The sequence below is a fragment of the Convolutriloba macropyga genome, chromosome 10, assembly GCF_964194025.1.
Source record: "Convolutriloba macropyga chromosome 10, txConMacr16.3, whole genome shotgun sequence".
Lineage (NCBI taxonomy): Eukaryota > Metazoa > Xenacoelomorpha > Acoela > Convolutidae > Convolutriloba > Convolutriloba macropyga.
The window spans coordinates 59324796-59350863 of NC_134477.1; the positions used below are offsets into that span (position 1 = coordinate 59324796).

The window sequence follows — 26068 nt, forward strand, 5'->3', positions numbered from 1 at the left end:
GATAACCGGCCCACGATTTCCGGATTTTATCCCGCAGCGGATGAGAGGCATGGCCATGGACAGCGGTGCGCTGAGTCGTGACATATAAGCTCTGCTAACAATAAGTTCTACTTGTTCAACGTATACTTTGCTAGAGAAATGAAACCTTGGGGTACAAAAAGAACGTGAGAATGGGTCATAAGAGATGCTCAAGTTCGAGAGCTTAAGACCAGTTGGTGTAAATGGGTAGCACACTAGACTTGCAAATAAGAGATGCTGGTTCGAATCCAGTACTGGTCCATTTTCACAGTAGTTGCACCTGCATAGACCCCCTAACAAAAAGAATGTTGAAGTCTTAACTTGACAGTAAGGGAACCAATGTAAAAAGAGAACCATTCATGTTTCAATAGTTTTAGACGGAAAAGCTTAAAACGGATCTCAAATCACTATGTGAAGAGAACGTTGTACTACATTGCGCTAACGGTGAAAAAATGTTCAACAAAGTTTTCTTCCGAAAGGACTATTGTTCATTGTGCCCTTCTTATAAATCTCATATCATTGACTCTCCCGTTTCCATCATAGCCCTTTTTGCAACATTGGCTGCGACCATTAGCTTTTCATGGAAGCTAAAAGATATTTTGGGATAAAGATAACAATATTCACCAACTGGTATGGATTAACGACTACATTATCAGCTGTGGGACCCAGTGTAGATTTCACTCTGAGCATATAACAACCAGGAAAGTGCTTCACAACTGTACAAAATCCAGCGAATTCTGGCTCGTTTTAAGCTTCTCGAGTTTTTATTGGCAATTTTAAGTTTGAAACGTTAAAAGATTTCGGTATCTATTCTGCCCCTATATCACATAATAACACATAATTTGCAAATGGTGGGCACAGAAATACTGGGGGTCGAAAGATAATAGATACAATTTTTTAATCGGTTTTAGTTCGTCACAGCTGACGAAAGCCCTTATATTTATTTCGTCGCCTTTAAACGTAAAAATTTCACTTTCATCGCCTTTTCTCGACGCGGGTTGATCGAACGGGCTAAATTCAAAAAATCCCTTCACCAACGCACCCACTAGCCCCTAGTAACCTCTGCTGTAACATCATTTTGGGGTCCGTTTGACGGGTAATTTCGTCCAGGGGGTGTTTATTAATTGGTGCCCCTGGGAAAGGGGCTTCTGGCTTCGTTACCATATCTTTTGCCAGGGACACGTTATAATGGGAAATATCCAAAAAAAGTTAGGAAATTATTCACTTTTTCAACGTAGCAAAAAAAAGTTGTGGCGCAAAATCTCACAAAAATTACAAACTGTTGCCGACGAACAACAATTGGTAAACGGAAAGCCAGACGTAACATGCCAAAGGCAAATCGGATCTTTTCCGTCACCCCATCCCCCCCCCCCCAGCTTAGTGGATGTATATTATTTGCAACCCTCAGACGTACGTGCCATATTTTTATATAATGATTTATTATGTAATGGCCTGTGCTCTGTAACTGGGGGTGCATAACGTACTGGGGGGGGGGGGCACAAACGGAAAAGATCCGGAAAATCGTAAGCCAGGTTTTTACAAAAAGTGCCAAACTAATTGCTATCAGTGAAGCAAGTTGATTTGGTTCTCTGACGTCCAATAGCAAAGCACCATCAACAGCACACATAGTCTAAAATAACTGAAGATAAAACACACGCATGTCGGTGTTACCAGAAAAAACTGAGCGTATGCCCCCTCGGGTTAATTTTGATTACATGGAATGGTGGTACTGCGATCGGACATCAGAGAACCAATCTATTCAACTTGATTGGTTGACGAAAGTGTTCATATGCTACAAAAACTTGGCTTAAAAGTTCGTTTTGCCAAGATATGCCTCGGCTACCACTTACCCACTGTTACCCCGCGGCAGTGGTTTTTTTGAGATTTTCATCATGAAAATTCTTTTGGTAACAAGCAACGAAATATTTCCGAACCTTTATTTGTGCAAAGGAGTTAATACTGTCTCGGTTTGTTCATTCCTCTGTTATATAACTTGTCCAGAAAGTGCCGTTAATAACCGTTGGAAAACCGTCGGTATGTTTATTTGAGTGAGACAAAAACGATTGAAGCCCTTATTTTTTCTTCCGTATCTTCGGTATGTTTTTCTTATTTGCTTTTCTGCTAAAATGTTCACTAACTTAATTGTTCTTTCTGCTTCCGTAACACAATTTTGATTCTCTATCTACATCACTTGGAAAAATGATTAACAAACAAGCCTACATGAGCCTCTCAAAGGTGGAGGGAGGTGTTCAAAATTTTTGATAAATTACAAATAAAGTTGGAGGAAAAAGATATTTTATTACCAAATATGCTCAAAAGGTGCTTGACGGTGGTTCATTACTGCACGATGACTCCGCCAGGACTCTGGAGACTGGAATCCAAGCACGACCAGGAATCACGGTAGAAATGAGCACGCAAACGGACGACTTTGAGAAAGTAAGATCGTTCCAAAAAAAACTGTTTCGAGGGGAGACTCGAAGTTTAGTCTTGGGCAGTAGTATAATCGCTAAACTGGAAATTGATAAAACAATTCCGATTGATTGTGCTGTACATCCATACAGGGGATCCACCACTAATGCAAAATTAAAGGTTGTAAGTGAGTATGAAGACAGAAAAATTGATACGCTAATACTACAAGACGGCACAAAAAATGTTCTTAAACATCATCAAAAAAGTGCGCAAGATCACTTTGCGGATCATGCGAAACTCGTTAAAGAATGTATTGAAAAGTTCCAACCAGAAGTATTTGTTGTAAGCAAAGTTCCTCCTCTAAAGAACTTACCACAAAACATGGACAAAAACAATTTCATTGACGAGTTTAATGAGCTAATACATAGCACATACAGTTATCAAATTGGATTTAAAATCTTGAATGTGAACAAGAATATTAAAGAGAAAGAAACTAGTATCGATCAAACAGACGACAACAATGTTGGATACAACTATTTATTCTTTGGTAATGTGCACCTTAACCATCAATTTGGAGTCCAGTTGCTAAAGATTGGATGCTATCGCATTTGTTACTTAGCTCAAACGCTCGAGTAGACAACAAGGTTCCATCTAACAATAAAGTGCAAACACACATACAGGGCCGTTCGAATGACGTTAAATATGCAAAAGCAAACAAAATCCAATTCAACAGGCAACACAGATTCAATCCGTTATATGGCTCAAATGTTTGGCAACAACAATATAATCCAAATTATGCTACAAATGCGTCACATGCTCAGTATTGCAACACAACTGCCCGTTACTACTACAATTATTCATGACACTACAGAATTGAAAACAGTGTTTTACAGAAGCGTAGTTATAACAATTTATTGTGATCATACTTATGCTGTATCTAGCCCAAAAAAAGTTTTTGTCCTCTTTCTTCTATTGGCTTCAAGCTTTCCCGCGTCAATAGAGAAAGAGAATCCAAACAATTTGTTTTATAAATAAACTGTATGCAAGGGCCTCTGTTTTAAGATTACTTTAACAGTAAAATTAAGTGCAACTTTTTAAATTACTCTGAACTTTACTACTTTTTTTCATATTAATCAATATCCTTAGATCTGGTGACATTGAGATAAATCCAAGGCCAGTTTTGTCTCAAACTCAGACCCAAAATATACATCAAAAGGCGCAAAAAAACTGAAACTTCTTTGCTAGAATTGCCAGAGCAACTCTAAAAAAACTTTTCACTTGAAATAGATGATAACAACATATACCAACTGTATTTTTTGCTTCACGGAGACCTGGTTAACAAAATTTGAGGAGGAAAATTTCGGCAATCCTTTCTTAGACGATTAAGTATGCTTGCGCAACGACAGGTTAGCATCGATGTCTGACAATAAGAAAAGGGCGGAGGAGTTATGGCACTAGTTCCAAAATATCTGTCGCCAAAAATAAGGCATGATCTATATAAATTTAGACCACAGTTTGAATCGATCTGGATAAATCTCACCATCGCAATTAAAAAACAAATATTACTAAATATTTCTTACTGCCGGAATAAAAAGCAATCTAGCTTGTTTTTAAATGAATTAGCTTTAAACCTTGACTATGCTACCACTGAAAATAAGCAGATAATTGTGACAGGCGATTTCAACAAAGATTTTTTTAAAAAGGTGAACGAGAAAAACTCTGTACAGTTACTACACCTTATGGACTACAGGTTCAGAATAACAAAGAACCAACAAGAATCTCCAACGACCCAAAAATTCAACCCTTAATTGATTATCTCATTTGTGAACCCAACTTATTCGAAAATATTTTCGCTTGTGATACTAACCTAAAAACTGACAATTTTGGAGTTTTAGGAATTTTTAACTGCTATGCAAAAACAAAACAACCCCGATTGATTAAATATATTCATGACAAGAGCAACTAAAAAAAATCAAGCTTTCAAACATCTGTAAGGGACTTAAATTGGTCACTATATAACAACAACTTAAACCCGTCTCAAATGGTTGAAGTTTTTGATTATCTTCTAGCGCAGGTAGTAAATCACCATGCGCCTCAAAGAAATGCTATATACAAAATAATAAAATTAATTTTCAATTGGCTGATAAATGGCTAACTAGAAAAACTAAGTCTCTTAAATTTTCCAGAGACAAAATTTTAAACGACGAAAACTACAAATAATTTTATTTAAACTAAGACAAGATGTTTTAAAATCAGAAACAAATGTGTTCAACAAATTTTACGCAGTTTTCATTGAAGCTGCGGCAAAGGACAGGCAAAAGTGGCAACTGATAAATGAAATATGGAATCAGCGAAAAACGCAAACGGACATTAAATGTTTGAGAAACGTTTTCGGAGACTACATAACGCAGATTTTAAAAATGGCAAATCTTCTTAATTTTCGATTTTCTCAACTTGGCCGATACAAAGGACCAAACGTTTACAGGGGCCTTAGAAAGAAAAAGAACCTTTCAAAACGAACATTCAGTTTCCTTTTTGTCACAGATAAGGAATGTCACGACGCCTTACGTCATCTCAAGGTAAATAAACCACAAGGACCTTCATAGATACGAACATGGGCACTTAAAGGCGCAGCGTCGGATTTTGTTCCACACCTGTCATTCATAGTAAGTCAATCCATCAAAGAACTAAGTTTTCCAAAATCTTTAAAGAAAGCCATTGTAATACCTCTTTTAAAAAAAGGAGACATAGAGGATCCAGACAACTATCGACCAATTTCACTCACACCAGTTTTGTCTCAAACTCAGACCCAAAATATACATCAAAAGGCGCAAAAAAACTGAAACTTCTTTGCTAGAATTGCCAGAGCAACTCTAAAAAAACTTTTCACTTGAAATAGATGATAACAACATATACCAACTGTATTTTTTGCTTCACGGAGACCTGGTTAACAAAATTTGAGGAGGAAAATTTCGGCAATCCTCTCTTAGACGATTAAATATGCTTGCGCAACGACAGGTTAGCATCGATGTCTGACAATAAGAAAAGGGCGGAGGAGTTATGGCACTAGTTCCAAAATATCTGTCGCCAAAAATAAGGCATGATCTATATAAATTTAGACCACAGTTTGAATCGATCTGGATAAATCTCACCATCGCAATTAAAAAACAAATATTACTAAATATTTCTTACTGCCGGAATAAAAAACAATCAAGCTTGTTTTTAAATGAATTAGCTTTAAACCTTGACTATGCTACCACTGAAAATAAGCAGATAATTGTGACAGGCGATTTCAACAAAGATTTTTTTAAAAAGGTGAACGAGAAAAACTCTGTACAGTTACTACACCTTATGGACTACAGGTTCAGAATAACAAAGAACCAACAAGAATCTCCAACGACCCAAAAATTCAACCCTTAATTGATTATCTCATTTGTGAACCCAACTTATTCGAAAATATTTTCGCTTGTGATACTAACCTAAAAACTGACAATTTTGGAGTTTTAGGAATTTTTAACTGCTATGCAAAAACAAAACAACCCCGATTGATTAAATATATTCATGACAAGAGCAACTAAAAAAAATCAAGCTTTCAAACATCTGTAAGGGACTTAAATTGGTCACTGTATAACAACAACTTAAACCCGTCTCAAATGGTTGAAGTTTTTGAATATCTTCTAGCGCAGGTAGTAAATCACCATGCGCCTCAAAGAAATGCTATATACAAAATAATAAAATTAATTTTCAATTGGCTGATAAATGGCTAACTAGAAAAACTAAGTCTCTTAAATTTTCCAGAGACAAAATTTTAAACGACGAAAACTACAAATAATTTTATTTAAACTAAAACAAGATGTTTTAAAATCAGAAACAAATGTGTTCAACAAATTTTACGCAGTTTTCATTGAAGCTGCGGCAAAGGACAGGCAAAAGTGGCAACTGATAAATGAAATATGGAATCAGCGAAAAACGCAAACGGACATTAAATGTTTGAGAAACGTTTTCGGAGACTACATAACGCAGATTTTAAAAATGGCAAATCTTCTTAATTTTCGATTTTCTCAACTTGGCCGATACAAAGGACCAAACGTTTACAGGGGCCTTAGAAAGAAAAAGAACCTTTCAAAACGAGCATTCAGTTTCCTTTTTGTCACAGATAAGGAATGTCACGACGCCTTACGTCATCTCAAGGTAAATAAACCACAAGGACCTTCATAGATACGAACATGGGCACTTAAAGGCGCAGCGTCGGATTTTGTTCCACACCTGTCATTCATAGTAAGTCAATCCATCAAAGAACTAAGTTTTCCAAAATCTTTAAAGAAAGCCATTGTAATACCTCTTTTAAAAAAAGGAGACATAGAGGATCCAGACAACTATCGACCAATTTCACTCACACCATGTATATCAAAAAAAATTGAAACTCTTCTCAGAGAGCAAATTGTAGATTACTTATGGAGTGAAAAGCTGATCACCAAAACGCAATATGGATTTAGAAAAAGCTTTTCAACCACTGATGCATTCACGTACTGTGCTGAGTTTATACGATCAGAAAATGATAAAAGTCAATATGTGTCTGCTGCCCTACTGGATTTATGCAAGGCTTTTGACTCTATAAACCACAAAATTCTTGATGAAAAATTAGATATGTTAGGATTTAATACATCGTCTAGGCCATTAATCAAAAATTTTCTGTCTCATCGCAAGCAGCAAATAAAAATACAAAACATTCTATCGGATCCAGTTCAACTCACAAGAGGAGTTCCTCGAGGAACGGCCCTTGGTCCACTGCTCTTCAATTTATACATAAATCACATGCATAAATACCTTGACAACGAAACAGAGCTTATTCAATATGCAGATGACACAATCGTTCTCACATCCAATACCTCAATCGAAGATGGCTCAAAAAAATTAGAAATGGAAACACAAAAGTTAATTACCTTTTTCCAATCAAATGAGTTATGTCTCAATGCCTCTAAAACAGAGTTCATAGTCTTTAGCAAAACAAAACGAACTGCCAATACACAAATGGTTCTTTCCAAGAAGAAACAAAACACATACTGAAAAAATGGCTGCCGGTATAAGGACTATTTATACAATAAGAAGAACAATTCCAGACAATATGAAAAAACTCATTCTCAACGCACTAGTGTTGAGTCAGGTACATTTTTCAGCAACTATCATTCAGTCTATCAACCAAAATCTTGTTCTAACACTGGACAGACAACTTAATTGGGCAGTTAAAGCTAGCTTCTTTAGGAAAAAGTTTGATTCATCTAGAGATCTGAAACTAAAACATAAAATTCTACCTTTGCGTTATTTTTTGAAATTAAAGCGAATTAATTACATCTGGAAGATTAAAACCAACCAACTACCAGCATTTGATAAAAGCAGGGGCCTTGAACTTAAAACCTGGAAAATTAACAAAAATGAAAGAACTGGACTCGAGTACTGGGGCTATAAATTCAAGAGCTCAAAACTAGAAAATTCATTTGTTAGAAAAGCTTTATAGGACTGGAATTCGTTAACTTGTCTCTTAAAAAAAACGAAAATAAAAAAATTCCAAAAAACAAATTTTTAACATATTTGTGAGGAGTTTAAAGGAGACCCTGGCAGGCAGTTATCGGATTGTTTTTCTTGGAAACATGTAAGGTTTAAAAACTAACTCTCTTGGGTTCCAATTCGAATAAATATAATTTTTTTTCTGTAATGATATTGCTATTTTTATTGATACTTTGCACTGCCATTTTGTTTTGCGCAATCTACTTATTTGTTTTTGCAGAGCAATAATGGATTGAATTCAGTGTTCTGTTTTTTCAGAACTTAACCAGAGGAACTTAATTCAGAAATTAACCAGAGGGTTAAATAGATACATGTTCTCCGATAAATTGATTGTACTTAAATTATTCTTTAATTATACTTTCAAAGAAATTTTAGACCGGTTTGGTTGTTACGCCAAACATAAGGAACGTGCCGTGTCTTACGTTTGAAAACGGAGCGTACCAAACATTTCTTACCAAATTTTTCAGCAACTTTTTGGTAGTCTGTACTGCGAAGTTGTTGACTGATTTTAGGCAAATTTTGGCTGATATAATTGTGTGCATAGCCTAATTATGGACGGGAACAGCCATAAAATCAAAAAACTTTAAATGTGGAAATCTACAGTTTTTAAAAAAATGATATTCTACGAGGGATGGGGCTGCAATGAAATTCCCGTTTGTTTCTTTTTGACTCAGAAAAAAATTTTTTGACCAGGAAACTCTTGGACAAAGAATTGTCAAAAGCGAAGCGGTATGGGCTCAACAGTTAAAACATTTTATATTTTATAGCAGAAGAGAAGGTGCAGGGACGAATCAAGATGGATGCCCAGGAAAGCGATTACCCCGACTTGAGATTTATTGTCGGATTCAAACATAAGAAATCGTCGGTTTTGTCGCTTTTGCTTAGCCAAAGTCGATCAAAGCCCTTACGGTTTTTCTTCGGTCCCGTCGGTTTTCATCGATTATAAACATAAAAAGAGTCGGCTTTCGTCTTCTTTAAAACGTAAGAATCATCGGTTTTAAACGTAAGAAGCGACCCCTTTTAACTAATCTGCTTAGTTATCAAGTTGAATTTAATTTTTTAAATAGCATCATGCTATTAAACAGAACCAAAATCAAATTTAGTTCGTATATTTATTTTCTAAAAAAGTTTCAAATCCTTTGTGTGAATCACTTTCCTAACAGCATGTCAACTCTGATTGCAATCAGAAAAACTTACTACAGAACTCAGTTGCTGTCCTCATGCTTGTATGTTCTGTTAGATGCCTACGGTACGGCTAGTTCTCTTTGCTTGATTTTCATGATCAGAGGGTTCCGATCACCGATTTTCAAGTTGTTCAATTTGTGTCGAAGATGCACTTCGTGAACTGATGACCATTTTGCAGAACTTTCACCTTTCTAATGAAGTTATTGAACCCACCATAATAATACAAATTGAAAATTATTTTCCCCCATATTAATTCTTCCACATTCATAATTTGACAGTTCGATGTTGGAGATGCTCAGTTTTCGTTTGGATCATATGGCCGCAAATATGTTTTTTTTCACGGAATTTTGTAAATGTGGAATCATTAACGTAAGGCAGAAATTAATTATTATATTTATTTATAATCTTACAACGGAGGAATTTCGCACATGTTCAATAAACTACTTTGAGATATTTCATCATTTTGATTGAAAAGAAAATAATTAGTTCTAGTTTGAAACTATGCTTGATGTTCCGATTTGTAATTAAAGATAAAAGTCTATTCCTATCATCAAAGCTTTTAAAAATCACCGATTTGTTTCATCATTTTCTTAAACTTTTTCATTTTGAGTGAGCTTTTTTAATCACAGGTCCTACTTGAATACGTCCATTTGAAAGACGCTCAAGTCTTTTGGATGTTCTCCACACTTCAAATTTGTTTATAGTATTATTGATCTTCCTTTAGATTTAAACAGTTCAACTCGCAAGACTCGATTTTTAAAAAGACCATAACAGCGGTCATACTTTCGACATAAATAGGAAATCGCTGCTAAGTGAAATCATCTTCGGCGGAAAATTCCAAACAAACAGTTGTCGTTTAGAAAAAACGTTCATGAATCAAAATTTCTGTATGCCAAAATGTTTGTGTTTCTCCGGTTTTCGTAATCCAAATCTCATCTATGCTGCGCAATCGCGAGGTCGCTGTTGCACAGAAGATTGATCAAGTCGAAGAAACCGAAGATTTTAAACAGTAGAGCATACTGCAACTCCGCTGTTTGTTCTGGTTCCTCAAAACAAATCCATCTTAGGAAATGCAGGTAATAATATGTTTTCTTTCAATTAGCAGGAAAACATGCCTTGACATATTTTGTACACAGAAACTCGAGAGAAGTTATATTAATAGCAACTGTTATAATTTCATTTCAACAACTTGTTTAAATTATCAAGGATTACTTTTAATTGCTATTTTGAGATGCATAGCCATATAAAATTAAACTATTTTAAATCACTTACAAAAAGAAATCCTGAATCTTCCATATTGTCACCAAACCCTCTGTTTTCGAACCATGGAACTAGCCGATCCGTATATTGGATGACAAAAATAAAAAGTTACAAAACAAAAACTTATTGTACAATTTAGAGGCACGTAATTTTATTGAGAAACGCTCAAGTTTGTTTCGACACTTTGGTTGAGCTATTACATTTGATTTTGACAATCTCGTTGTGACTTTTGAATAGTTATAGGAAAACATGTCATTACAAATGACATGTTTTCCTATAACTATTCAAAAGTCACAACGAGATTGTCAAAATCAATCTAATAGCTCAAACAAAGTGTCGAAACAAACTTGAGCGTTTCTCAATAAAATTACGGGCCTCTAAATTGTACAATAAGTTAAAAACAATAGGCATAATTCCATCTGATCTTGATCTAAATTCTGTCCAGAAAGTAACAGACTTCTGTCATCACCTCAAAAATTCGTACCTCGTCTGTAACAATGAACTATCTAAATTCGTATTTAGTTTGTAGTGTGACTTAGCAGGAGCTCTTCTAGGAGATCAACAGGCATCGCACCAGTTAATTACTTAAGTATTGATCGTTTTTTTTTTTGAGACACGAAGTAGTTGATCACTGCCTGGGGCCCAAAGCAGCTCATAGAGATGTCTTCCCGGCACAGTGGTTTTTACTTCTGGTCCCAAATTCACCCAAAGCGCCAAATGTTTTGTTTTTATTGGCGCGAAAGACTAGTTCCCCTGCTGTGACGTGGTTTCAAGAGCTTTTATCTGGGTATTGTGCTCCCCTTTTTAAATTTTAATTCAATTTTTTTTTGTTTATAATAGATTAAGTAAGGTAAATTACACCAATCTTTTGGTTTATCCCTTCCTCTTTTAACCTTTGGATACTAAGCATGTAAAGGTTTTAAGAATGCTGACGATGCATTTGCTAGGCGTTTTAGGAATGCTGACGATGTCGTTATGCTGGGGGTCATGTTGCGCATTTTAATTTATGACTCAAATGGTTTTAAAAGATTAAGCAAGTCAATCTACTCTAATCATTAAGTTTATCCTTTCGTTACTTGCCATTTTGATACTAAGAATGTAAAGGTGTTAAAATTGCTGCTGAGCTTGATTCAATGATTCTAGCATTATACCAGGTTGCTGCTAATTTAGTAATATTTGTTGTTAATTAATAATTTTCCGTCTGTACTATATACGCTGTGTAAAATTTACTTCTTGAATTCTTGATCTATCGCCTGGGCAAACTGAAAAGAAGTTCACAGTGACTCGTTGTTTGTCCCTTCCATCTGTAAATATTGTTGATTTTGCTAGTGTATTGTTAATACGTATGAGATGGATAAATAAATCTTCTTCTTCTTCAAAAAAGAAACCTCTCACTCCATGGCTCTCAACACAATGACGCAATCGCGTCACAAAAACAAGAACCAATAAGTTCTGTGGACTTAGCCCTCCATTGATAATTGTAAATAAATTTGCACAAAGCTATGTTGCACCTGGATTTTGTATAAACTTTGCAAGCCAGGACCAATGTGTATGATAAACTTCAGAGTGACAGTGTTTCGTAGACTTAAAATTGTTTTTTGTCAACCGCTAATTCTGGCTAAACAGAAACTGCTGTTTTTCATCAGTAACATGATTATAGCGAACACTACAGGAGAGATTAGATAACTATATAGTCCATTAAGAGATATTCTGAACAGCCGACTCACAGTAATAGTTTTTTAATATTGACATAATTGCTTTAATATATTTCTTTGTTGGCCTTTAGATTATGCTGAAAGCACTCAATCAACAATTATTTGGGCAAAAACATCCAGATTGATATACGCGCAAAATCATGATTTTTAGAAAAGATTTTAATCACGGAAAAAAGAATCTAACATTTAATTTCCAGAAAAAATCAACAGATAATTGATGAATAGATCAGGCATACTCTTGAGAAATTATTTTTTCCGCGCTCACTAAGAATTAGCTACAGAGTTACTTCTAAATAAAATTAAGCCGTTTTTAAAGGGGAAAGTAGTCAAGATGCTTTTCTGATAAAAAGATGATCTCAGGTACTCGGAAAAAATGCTTTCTAATAGTCGAATGAAAAATCTGTATAATTGAGCTGAACTTTGTCGAGTAGTTCCTCGAAGGGAATTTTATTCTCAGATTAATGCTTGCCACGTTTTAAAAAACGAGCAAATTAGGGCTACGAATATTATGCGATCACTGGATGGGGGTTATGTGACAACTTTCCTTGCGCACTTGTAAGCATTTTTCATCCAAACTTGAGTTCAAGTTGTGATTGGAGTCGGGAATATTCGGCTAAATATTATTTTTTTTGCAGTCTGCTAGACCTACAGCAAATCGGCGTCGTCCACGTTATGCTTAATATAACCATGCTTAAGGATTTAGTTAGTTAAAAATCTTCAAATATCCAAAAATTCATTTCGTGTCTCGTTATTGGAATAAAGATAAACTTATTTAATTGAACTCAGCCAATTTTATTCAGCGCATGATTCAGTAATTCAATCAGTATTACTTAACAACGTAGTGACTAACAAGACATTCCTACGGTTCAAGGTTAATCATACCACCTTGGTTAATTCGGGCAAACAGTAATTGATGAACTTAGACAACCTGTCAATTTTAACCCATCAATGTCAAATGACACTCAAGTCAAAAGTCTACCTTTCTAGAAGATCCTGCATGTTTTGTTTACAGCATGAAATTTTGAGACTATAAACGTTTCGGCAATTTAGCTCGTATAATTTTGTTCAAACTCTTTTGAAGAGCTTAAATAAACGCGACAAGGCTGGCTTGTGTTTATTTTTGGCATATCGGCTCTATCATTTTATTTTCTACAGAAATCAATTGATATATGAAGTGTTTTCATGAACAAAAACTATTTAGATTAGAAATGCATGAACAAACTAACGTCAGTATCAATATTTGGATCTTTTATGATATGTTCACATAAAAACAATCTTCTCCGAAAAATCAATTTTCCTCTGTTATAAAAGACGAGTTAAGATATAATACTTGTAAATTTACTTCGAATTTTCAATTAGAGTAATGTTAGTGGTTTCATTGTATGAATACAAGTTTACATAGTTAAAACAAAAAGCCACAAAATGTAATTTTAATTAATTTACAAATTATCGAACCAAAATACATCAATTCTCCACCAAAATAGATTGTTTTTAAGATTCATTTCAAAACACATGGTTGTTTTAACTTCTGAGGCTCAAATTTGGAAAACAAGAAGCTAGCTGATTAGTTCACCTGCTAGATGTTTTAAGCCTTCAAAATTAAAACTTGAAGCTCATGAAAAAAATAGAAAGTAATGGCCATGGTCTGAAAATCAGTGCATTGCAAATGTGCTTAGATAGATATTGGTTATGTTCATAGAAGTTTAAATTAGTTCTGGTGATTATGACTTCTTGACCTGATAAATGTGTTCGTTAGTTGGATGGTGAAATTTGGGCAAGAACAGTCCGAATTTGCTTTCGATGCCAGCGAAAGCCAGTGACGCTGTTTTGAGTCCTCCAATATGATCTGGATTTGTAGGCGCAATTGTTTCTTTGAGAGAGTTAGCTTTCGCTCCTTTAGGCTTCGCTTTCGGCTTCGGTCCTCCGAAGTCAACGGGCAGCAACCTTTGCAGCAGCTCATAGGTCAACAATGTAACACCGAATTGGGGCGCAGATCGGAATACCCGTTGGTTGGCCCCCACCCAAAATACGCGTCCACCTTCCTCTCGAAGTAGCTTTCGGGCACAATCGATCACGCCAGTGTATACTTGTTGACCTTCTCTGGCTTTCACTTGCAGTCTGGTTTTGATGACATCCGCCGGGGTAGTTAGGAAAGGTGCCGGCACGCCCGCTAGAACACCTGCGAGAAACATGTATGAAAGAGGTAAGACACCCTCGTCATTTGTGAACGCGAGTTTCAAATTTGCGTAGATTGGGAAATAGATAGCTGAGAATGGAATATCACGCAGGAAACAAGCTCTGGATCCTTTATAGAGTCCAGTCAATCCAAGCTCTCGGATAACTGAGATAGCATTTATCTTCTTGGTCGTTTTGACCTCCCCGGCTACCTGCAGTCGAATCTTGACAATTTCGAGGGGGTTGGTGAAGATGACCTGGCACCCTCCGGCGGTTCCACCAGCCAAAATTTCACCCCAAAGTGGGTATGTACCGTCTTCTCTGACAACCTGATCCCTGACTATATCATTCATCGTCAATTTGATGGCCTTTTCAGGAGCCACTCCAACCAGTTGGGGAGGGAGACCTCGGTAGAGACCCAAGTAGCCTTCGAATCTGATGACTTTGAAGAAGCAGTCCCAAAAGTTTTTGTACATAACCTCTCCAGGTATGGATGATCGTTGATTTTGCAGCCTTGTTTTGCATAAATCGATGGGATAGACAGCTGTCGCACCACAACACCCGGCTATTGATCCCAGACCAAATCGGTATACGTTTTCTGCAATTGCCAGAAGCGCTCCTCGTTTATCCGCCGGCGCAGGAGCTGCCTCCGTTTTGGTCTCCACTGGCACTTCTGGCTCTAAAGGCCTGGGAATCAGTTTCTCAAAATCAGCTTTTGTTAATCGGCCCGCTTCGTGGTTGAAAGAGACGATTTGGAACAAAAGTTCAACTTCCTGAGGTGTCACGTCGGCACGGTCTAAGGCAGTCTGCATGTACTCGTCTTTCAGAACGAAATTCTCATTCTTTCGCTTGGCTCCTGTTTTTGCTTTCATTGTGTCTTCGAATAATTTGTAAAATATTTCGATGTTTGATAGTACCTTGTTAAGGGCAAGAAATGATGAGTAGCTGATTTTGTTTCCTTTAGCTAAGGCCACAAGATTTTCCGATATAAACGGTGTCATTGAATTACTTCGCAGCGATGACATAACTTCCTGGACATCAAGAGGGAAAATCATGCCATCTTTACTTTTGTCTCGCTTTTCGAAAGCCTGCTTCAGATGCTCAAGTTGCAGCCCATTTAACATTTGAGCAAAGTCAGAGTAAGGTAATTCTCTGGTTCTAGCTTCACCAAAATGTCGATATACAAACTCGCAATTATAGTTGAACGGCAGCACTCCAAATGCCACAGTTTTTGAATACACTTCTTTGAACTCGTTGAAAGTCACAAATCCCGATTTCGTGGCATCAAACAGCCGAAAAACCATTCGATAAGACACATCTGGGGACTTCAAGAAAGTTTCAAATGCGCAGAATTCTTCAAAGGATATTCTGCCATCTTTTGTGGTGTCAACTACTCGAGTAAGCATTGCCATGCACTCATCAGAAGCGTCATTGTCGACATTTACACCAATAAAATTTTTGATGAAAGATGGTCCAGATATGAACTGGTTTCCCTTGTCATCTTTCTGATCAACATATTTGGTGAACACAGCAGATAGTTCATCCCGAGTAACATCCGGCATTATACTCTGAAAATGGTCACCAAATTGTCACACTGGTTGGAATTGCCTCTTCAACTTTTTACATCACTTTAGACCACCTATATACAAAGTTGGATATTTTCCGTTTGTGCCCCCCCCCCAAGTAGTTATGCATCCCCAGTTCTGCTAAACTGCCCTGTACTAGACGACGTCAGACAAAAACAACCAGACTGGAGTGATACCTGGAAAAACCCAAACATAGCGCTTAATCTCTGGAACACCTGGATAGGGAGAGCGGGCCCCGATTAACACACACACACGCATCCCCAGTTACAGAGCAAGTACCATTACATAGTAAACTACAATGCAAAAATTTGGCACGTTGCAAATATGCACCTACTAAGCTGGGGGGCACAAACCGAAAAGATTCACAAAGTTTATCAGCACTAAAACAAATCAATAGATCTAATGGTACTCTAATGAATTTGTTTTCTAAGAGAACACTAGGCAGCAAAAAAGGGTCTTTCCCATTATAGCCCCCCAAAAATCAAAATCAAGTTATAGCATACAATTAAATTCATCATTTATGCTTACAATTGTTGGTTACAAGTTTTTGTTTTGTTCCAGTATCGAATGCTATTGTTTCCCATTTATGTTTGCAGGTTTCTACAATTTTCATTAAGTTCATAGGAGCCATTTCGTATTATCTCTGTAGCAGCTGAAATGCGGTTATGAGAAGTCAACTAAAATCAATTATAATGGGCAAGCCCATGTCATCATCCGGCGGCTCACCTACAATGATTTCCGATTTTGTGTTAAAGAGGTGGTTATGAATTTTCATCTGGGGGGGGGGGGGGGGGGGGCTATAGGTTACTTGCCCAATAAGCTGGGGGGGGGGCTATAATGGGAAAGACCCGCAAAAAAGACCACATATTTAAAAGGACGGCATTTAGAAAAAGGTCAATTAAAACAAAGCCCCTACCCGGAAAGGGTAGTCGGTCAAACACGGGGGCGGCAAGGCAACTCCTATAGACATTTACAAATCGTGACAATAGTCAAAAGTTGTGACAATAGTCAAAAGGACGGCATTTAGAAAAAGGTCAATTAAAACAAAGCCCCTACCCGGAAAGGGTAGTCGGTCAAACACGGGGGCGGCAAGGCAACTCCTATAGACATTTACAAATCGTGACAATAGTCTCGCTTTTCGAAAGCCTGCCTCAGATGCTCAGTTTGCAGCCCATTTAACATTTGAGCAAAGTCAGAGTAAGGTAATTCTCTGGTTCTAGCTTCACCAAAATGTCGATATACAAACTCGCAATTATAGTTGAACGGCAGCACTCCAAATGCCACAGTTTTTGAATACACTTCTTTGAACTCGTTGAAAGTCACAAATCCCGATTTCGTGGCATCAAACAGCCGAAAAACCATTCGATAAGACACATCTGGGGACTTCAAGAAAGTTTCAAATGCGCAGAATTCTTCAAAGGATATTCTGCCATCTTTTGTGGTGTCAACTACTCGAGTAAGCATTGCCATGCACTCATCAGAAGCGTCATTGTCGACATTTACACCAATAAAATTTTTGATGAAAGATGGTCCAGATATGAACTGGTTTCCCTTGTCATCTTTCTGATCAACATATTTAATGAACACAGCAGATAGTTCATCCCGAGTAACATCCGGCATTATACTCTGAAAATGGTCACTAAATTGTCACACTGGTTGGAATTGCCTCTTCAACTTTTTACATCACTTTAGACCACCTATATACAAAGTTGGATATTTTCCGTTTGTGCCCCCCCCCCAGTAGTTATGCATCCCCAGTTCTGCTAAACTGCCCTGTACTAGACGACGTCAGAAAAAAACAACCAGACTGGAGTGATACCTGGAAAAACCCAAACATAGCGCTTAATCTCTGGAACACCTGGATAGGGAGAGCGGGCCCCAATTAACACACACACACGCATCCCCAGTTACAGAGCAAGTACCATTACATAGTAAACTACAATGCAAAAATTTGGCACGTTGCAAATATGCACCTACTAAGCTGGGGGGCACAAACCGAAAAGATTCACAAAGTTTATCAGCACTAAAACAAATCAATATATCTAATGGTACTCTAATGAATTTGTTCTCTAAGAGAACACTAGGCAGCAAAAAAGGGTCCTTCCCATTATAGCCCCCCAAAAATCAAAATCAAGTTATAGCATACAATTAAATTCATCATTTATGCTTACAATTGTTGGTTACAAGTTTTTGTTTTGTTCCAGTATCGAATGCTATTGTTTCCCATTTATGTTTGCAGGTTTCTACAATTTTCATTAAGTTCATAGGAGCCATTTCGTATTATCTCTGTAGCAGCTGAAATGCGGTTATGAGAAGTCAACTAAAATCAATTATAATGGGCAAGCCCATGTCATCATCCGGCGGCTCACCTACAATGATTTCTGATTTTGTGTTAAAGAAGTGGTTATTAATTTCAGTTGCTCGCCTACATCGATTTCCGATTTTGTGTTAAAGAGGTGGTTATGAATTTTCATCTGGGGGGGGGCTATAGGTTACTTGCCCAATAAGCTGGGGGGGGGGCTATATTGGGAAAGACCCACAAAAAAGACCACATATTTAAGAGGACGGCATTTAGAAAAAAGTCAATTAAAACAAAGCCCCTACCCGGAAAGGGTAGTCGGTCAAACACGGGGGCGGCAAGGCAACTCCTTTAGACATTTACAAATCGTGACAATAGTCAAAATTAAAGCTCTTTTTGACAGATATTAGGTGGTGATCAGCAGTTATTTATGGGTCAAAAGGGAGGAAACCAAAATCTATACCAAAATCGCCTAGCGCAGGACATTTTGGTATAGAGAAAACGTACAAAAGAGCTTGCGAAAGGTTTTATTGGTCGTGCATGAGAAGGGACGTAGGAAACTGGATAGAAAACTGTGACGTTTGCCTAAAAAGGAAAGGCACTAAGCAGAAACATCGGCATTCACTCACAAAATGGAAACCTAGTCATCCATTTTGGCAAGTATCTCTGGATATCATGGGTCCACTTCCCGAGTCTCAGGGAAACAAGTACATTTTGCTTATCGGTGATCAATTCAGTAAGTGGTACGAAGCTGTAGCGTTACCCAATCAAGAGGCAAAAATTGTGGCAAAAGCGTTTGTTGAACACTGGATAGTAAGATTCGGCTGTCCAGTCAACCCACACAGTGACCAAGGGTCAAACTTTATGTCTAAATTGTTTCGTAGTCTTTGCAGTGAACTAGGAATTCAGAGAACATCAACCACATCCTACCATTCACAAGGGAACGCAATGATTGAACGAACAAATCGAACAATAGAAGAATGCCTCTCCTAATATATAGGACAATACCAACACGAGTGGACTAATTTTCTACCCAAAGCGATGATGGTATATCGATCATCAATTCATAGTGTAACAAGATACAGCCCAGCGTTTGTGGTACTGGGTTTTCCACTGTCGCTACCTATAGACTGCTTCTATAGCACACCACAGACCACAATATATGCAACACCAAGTGACTATGTTTTCACGATGAAAGAGAAACTGCAGGAAACGCACCACTTGATGCGAGAGTCTATGGATGTGGAACAAGAACGCCAGAAGTCGTATTATGATCGCAGTAAGTATGGGCCGAGCTATAAAGTTGGCGAAGAAGTGTTAGTTTTCAACCCAACGGTTAAAAAAGGAGAAACAAGAAAGTTTACTTCTTTCGATAGAGGACCATACATAATTGTTGAAATTATAAACGATTTGAATTTCAAGGTAGAAGATAAAAGGACGAGGAAAGCTATCAAGGTCCATTATGACCGACTGAAGAAATATAAAACACGAGAAAAACCATTCACGCCTGAGCCTAAGGCGAAACGAAAAACAACCAGTAAGGAGCAAAAGAATAGCAATTTGAACACCTCAGACGATGGTGATATAATTGAAATAGAATCATCAACAGACAGTGAAAGCAATCTAAACACAGAAAATAAATCCGAAGCTGAGGATGCTAACGATTCACTAAATGTTACAAATGAAACGCCTGAGATTGAAGCTAAAGAATCAGAGCAAGAAACCTCTAAAGGGCAAGAGAAGGCACAAAATGTTCCCGAGGGGGGAGGTGCAACTTCATCGAAAGCTACCGAGTACACTGAAAAAAAAACCAGCAGAAACAAAAATTCCAAAACCAGAAAAAAAGCAACAGGAATCTAGTAGTAAAACAAAAAGTACTGAAGAAAAGATTAATAGTAATGCGAAGGCACCAAAAATGGCTACAAGGTCTAGCAGTTGATTAAAATCGGTGCCTGAGAGATTAAAAAATTACTTTACTGAGCAAGATGAGGAGTAATTTAGCAGCCAGGAAACTGATGATGTTTTTGTTTCAGGAAAATCCAGAAAGAAATAATGGAATCGAAAAGAAAGACGAGTTCGTCTGGAGCATCCTGTGATGGAATATCACTATGTTTGTATCTGGCATTGCTAGCCATTTTTGCTTCTCCTTCCTTTTTTATTAAATTATACGGCTATGGTTTTGACAATATCGTATTAACAAAAATAAATTCTCTGGATCACAGTACAAACTGTGATAACAAAATTCGAGTATGGAAAACAATAGAAGAAGGTAGTTTGATATATGCTGATGTTCAGCTTGAGATAAAATTAAGATTTTGCATGTATGAAGCCTCATATACTGTGTCTGCACTTAAAAAGAGTAATGTATATGACGATGTTGTCTTTATTACCAAAAACTCAAGACTCCTAAAATCCATATATCCAATAAACGAAGGAACCTGTAGGAGCATTTGGCGAAACAAAAACTTTGCTTTACCAGGTTTTGGAGATAAAAACTTTATAGTCAATAATTCAGTAACGGAAAAGATTTTACAACAAGCAAGTGAAACTACTTATGCCGAGGAGCATAGCCAGAGCTTCATGAAAAAAAATAATCGTGAAGATGCTATGTATGCTGAGCCTGTAGAGTGGGTTTCACCTACAGAAGTAAAACTTATTGGAAATGTGATGATCAATGCAAAACTTTACATCGGAACAATTTGGGGAAAACTGATACAAAGAAACCTCTTAAGCTTTAAGGATCCCCTAGGTTTCTCGAAAACTGTTTTTATCAAAACCACATATTTTGAAGACGATTTAGTAAACTATTTTTTTGAAAATCAAGGTGAGCAAACATGTCAAACGATCAAACGCTTTAATAAGGAGGACCCTGTAAAAGTTTTTGGTAACAACAAGACCACTTTTATCAGCGGAAAAACATTACACAAAAACAAATATGAAGATTTTGCATTAGAAATCTTAGAGGAAAAAGCAATTAGTTTGTGTGGACAGCAGGTGAAAACAACCGGAATTCCAGGTGTTTTTTACTCCGAGGAAAGTTCAGAACTGAAAACTGGTAATCTTAAAATAACCATGGAAATGTTTCTTTCAAGCGTTGTTGACACCTTGAATTTCGAACTTCTCAAGGAGAGAGAAATTTTTTTATGAAAGTTAGAACGCTCCAATGCGAGATTCAACGACTAAAAATTCAAACTATGATTGAAATATCAAAAAACATGGTTAGTCCATCGGTAACGCTCTTCGAGAAAGGAACTCACGTCGAAAGAGCAGGATCTGTGTTATATGTTCATAAATGTGCAAAGATGGTAGCAACAATAACTAAACTTCCTTTTTGCACAGAAGAAGTTCCTGTGTTAGTAGAGGGTCAGAATTTTTCTTCTATTAGATATATGGACCCTATTACAAAAATTTTGTATCATAATTATACAATCGCTGCCTGCAACCCGCTGTACCAAAATGTTGTGAAATTGGAAGACGGCAGTTTTCAACAATATGGAGAAACGCTGAAGAAATTCAATCGTGAGATATATCAGTGGTCGATGAATAATAACTTAAATGTAAGTGATGAAAATCTGCATCGCAGCCTTTTCTCCAAATCAGACGTAAAACAGAGTCAAATTGCACGAACAATTCGCCATAATAGTAAAGGAATTATCAGTCGGGAAGCATTCCGAGATTCGGATGGAAAACACAGTCATGAAGATTTTATTCATTGGAACGCTCAGTTCCAAAAACAATTTTTTCTAACAAAAGAAATAACAATTTTTCGTAACTTAAAAACTGAAAGCTTATACGTTTGGTTAAAAGCTAAGGACATTGCTGTGTCAGTCTTAACAGTCTACCTCATATTCCAAGTTGTGAAAAAATTTTCCTAAATTGTTCATCTATTTAGGATTAGTCATTAATGGAGCCTCCTGGCAACAACTGTTGCGGAATCTCGACCCTGTAATGTGAACACGTATGTATAATCAATTACTCAAATTAGTTAATGAGCGTCGAGAACAAAAGAAAATGATTGAAGAGAAAGAGTCCTTGAAAGAGTCGGTTGTGTAAAAAAAGAAAAAAAATGAAAAATGAGTTGTCTTGAGTTCAAGACCCAAAAAAAAAATGAAAATGACCTGTCTTAAGTTCAAGACCAAAAAAAAATTAAAATTAGTTGTCTTGAGTTCAAGACCAAAAAAAAAATTAAAATTAGTTGTCTTGAGTTCAAGACCAAAAAAAAAAATAAAAAAGAGGTGTCTTGAGGTCAAGACCATTAAAAATAAGGGAGAAGTCTTGAGATCAAGACTGAAAATTTTGAGAAACTTTAGAATCAAAAATGGTTTCTATTAAACATAGCAGGCAGTGAGACCCCACAAATTGGTGAATATGTGTACTATAAGCCAGCGTTGTGGAAAGTTATTTCGGAGATTTCCCCGGGAGTGTACCGAGTGGAATCTTGTCTGTCACGGACTCGGAAGGTGTCTACACTAGAATTTCCGGCACCCGCCAATATTCGGTCCCGAGCTCTCTAGACTGAAGTGGAACTGCAAAACCAGTGCGCGCAGTTAGAGAAATTGAAGAGTACAAACTCTTTACTCCAAAAGGATCTTGTTGAGCTTCGACAAAAACTAGACAAACATTGCGACAAAGCCAAAGAGGGAACAAGAGAAGCATTGGGAAAACTGAGCGCCGAGTGTGAGGAGCTAAGAGATAACCTAAAGGCGGCGGCAGCTAGAAATGCCGAACAAGAGCAGTCAATCGACTTACTTAAGCAGGAGTTGGCCGATCTAAAAGTCAATACTGATAGAAGAGCGAAGCCATGGAGAAAATGGAGAAAGAGAATGACCAATTGAGGTCAGAGCTTCAGCAGTTGGAAAACTATAATCAGTACTTGGCGAGCGATTGCCGAAGGAAAGACACTATAATTGATAGACAAAAGCATTTTTTGAAGAACGAGAAAGCCAAAACGAAGGCCACAGAAAAGTGTTTATTCGAGATTCGGAAAAAAAATGTATTGAATCGGCCTGCGACATTGTACGAGATTTTGTTGGTAAAAAGTTCTGCTTCAAAAGATCAGATCAAAAAACGCTAGCACAAAATGAGCTTGTTGACGCACCCTGATGCTGGTGGAGATGAGGAGTTTTTCAAGACCATTAATCGAGCGTACCAAATACTGATGAACGATGGGGCGCGAGAAGCGTACAACAATTTCGGATTGGACGAGGCAGAGAAAGTCATGAATGACGAAAACTGATACCTAAACTTTTTATATGAAAAGTACAAACTTTTTGTTTTTTAAAACGTTCAATTATCAAGAGCTGTAAAATTTGTTTGATTTTATGTGAGTGAGTGGCACACTCTATTCTTATTGAGAGGGGGCAGTGTGAGTGTCACACGTATGTTAAAAAAAAGGATGTACTAAAAACCTTGGGTTTCAAAGTCAAAGATTTAGTTTAAATTTTAATTTATTACTTGATTAATGACTGACACAATCTTGACAGGTGTCGACAGATTGAAATAGACAAAGCTCGGGCGTCGAGCAATACTAACAATTGTGATATATCAGTATTTACTTGGTTAATTTACCACGGTAATAGAACCGATATTGGGTACGGACAAAACTGAGGATAAAATTCATTCATTGAACAATAAACCCACCTTCAGAGTTAAACACTCAATTAGATCTTCATTTATTTGAAACCATTCTCTTCTGCTTTTATCTTTTTATTAATTAAACTTCAATCTTTGTATTTTTAAACAAGTACCACGCTCAATTACAAAAGATAATACATATTGCCCACGGGCGGCTGCTATACTGCTTTTAAAAACACTCGGAGGCTATCTTGCTTATCGACGCAAAGAACGATTTGTCTCAACCGTGCTATTGCCTTCCAAAACATAGAAAAAATAGACCCTTCTCTCTGCCATTCCAAATGTAATTCATATCCTGAACGATCAAATTTGTTTATTAACAAACAAACAATATTCTCTCAGAAAGGTACAACCCAAGGCGACCCCCTTGAGATTTCGATGTATGGAATTGCCAGTATCCCCTTAATTGAACTTATTGGCGATTGCTTCATATTTCAAAAGTGGTATGCTGACGATGGCAACGTGGTGGGCTCTCTTGATAAAGTGAAGCTTTTTGACTCGTTGAAAAAACATGGTCATGCTTTCGGTTACCATCATACTAAATGCCACATAATTACCAAAGAACATCTTTTTGAAAACGCTTTTGATCACAACGAAGTTGAAATAGCTGACGGTTGTAAAGTTCTTGGTAGTTTAATTGGTTCTGATAATGCAGAAATGAAATTTGTAGAAAGAAGACTAAAACGGCAGTTGTTGGAAAATGTCTAAAACGGCAGCTGTTGGAAAATGTCACTTTTTCTACTAGCGAAGTGCCCGCAAAAGCACCCGAAGTGCTCAAGAAATCACCCAAATTCCTATCCTATGGCACAGCATGAAGTGGAAGTTAGACGACCTGGACGTTTGGAAAATGTCTCGACGCCTGGACCTGGTATTTAGATGATTAAGTTGGATTTTAATATGCAAGGAGTGAAGTTTATGATAATTGCGCACATTCTGTTGTATCATAATCACATGTTCCCTGTAATTAGTAGTTTTATTGTATGAATACAAATTTACATAGTTAAATTAATTAACCAATAAATGTAATTTTATTTGTTTTACAAATCATCAATCCAAAATAAGTCAATTCTTCGCCACAATAGATTATTTTTCATTCCAATACACATGGTTGTTTTAACGGCGAAGACCGAAACTTGGAAAAAGTATCCTGGTTGAATAGATCATCTACTAGTTGCTTAAGCCATCAAAATTAAAATGGGAAAATCTTGCAAAAATAGAAATTAATGACCATGATCCGAAAATCCGTGCATTGTAAAGGTGCATAGATCGGTATTGGTTAGATTCATAGAAGTTTATTTTAGTTCGGGTGATTATAAATTCTTGACCTGATAAATGTGTTCATTTGTTGGACGGTAAAATTTCGGCAGGAATAGTTCGAATTTGTTTTAGATGCCAGCGAAAGCTAGTGACGCCGTTTTGAATCTTCCAACATAATATGGATTTGTAGGCCTAGTTGTATCTTTGAGAGAGTTAAGTTTCGCTCGTTTAGGTTTCCTTTTCGGCTTCGGACCTCCGAAGTAAATGGGCAGCAACCTCTGTAGCAACTCATAGGTCAACAATGTAACATCTAATTGGGGCGCAGATCGGGATATCCGCTGGTGGGTCCCGACCCAAAATACGCGTCCACGTTCCTCTCGAAGTAGCCTTTGGGCACAATCTATCACGCCAGTGAATACTTGTTGACCTTCTCTGGCTTCACTTGCAGTCTGGTTTTGATGACATCCACCGGGGTTGTTAGGGATGGTGCTGGCACACCCGCTAGCACACCTGCAAGAAACAGGTATGAAAGAGGCAAGAAATCCTTTTCATCTGTGAATGCCAGTTTCAAACTTGCCTAGAATGGGAAATAGATAGCTGAAGAGAAAATATCACGCAGGAAAGAAGCTCCTCTATCCTTTATAGCGTTCAGGTTATGAAATTCTTACTCCTAATAAAGGTCAGTATTCAGCAGAGTAAAAGAATTAAGAAATTTGATTCAAGTCAGATTTAATAAAAAACTTTCCATTTCTCGCAGAATTGTTTTTGGAAAAGTACATCAGACTGCTTGGGATTGCTCGAACTTGGATTACTACCAAACTGACTCCAAAATTACCCAAGAATTTGTTATTGTATATATATATATATATATAAATAAAATATATATATATATATATATATATATATATATATATATTTATCTATATACATATAACTATATATATTTATATATATATATATATAAC

General features: G+C 36.9%; 3 protein-coding genes and 1 pseudogene across 3 annotated transcripts in view; 2 read left to right on the forward strand and 2 right to left on the reverse strand.

The window, feature by feature from the left end:
* Positions 1–26068, forward strand: part of LOC142348236 (uncharacterized) — a 223240-nt gene that overhangs the window by 90894 nt on the left and 106278 nt on the right. The window lies entirely within an intron of this gene.
* On the reverse strand, positions 13427–15918 carry LOC142348233 (electrogenic aspartate/glutamate antiporter SLC25A12, mitochondrial-like). Its single transcript, XM_075399521.1, has one exon. It carries the CDS (start codon positions 15887–15889, stop codon positions 13874–13876), a length of 2016 nt encoding a protein of 671 aa, XP_075255636.1. The 5' UTR covers positions 15890–15918; the 3' UTR covers positions 13427–13873.
* Positions 17024–17533, reverse strand: LOC142348098 (electrogenic aspartate/glutamate antiporter SLC25A12, mitochondrial pseudogene; annotated as a pseudogene).
* Positions 19404–26068, forward strand: part of LOC142348099 (uncharacterized) — an 11460-nt gene continuing 4795 nt past the window's right edge. Inside the window, exons 1-2 of the mRNA XM_075399263.1 lie at positions 19404–19547; positions 19635–20005. Coding sequence (XP_075255378.1) covers positions 19404–19547; positions 19635–20005 — 515 coding nt within the window. The remainder of the gene's footprint in view (positions 19548–19634; positions 20006–26068) is intronic.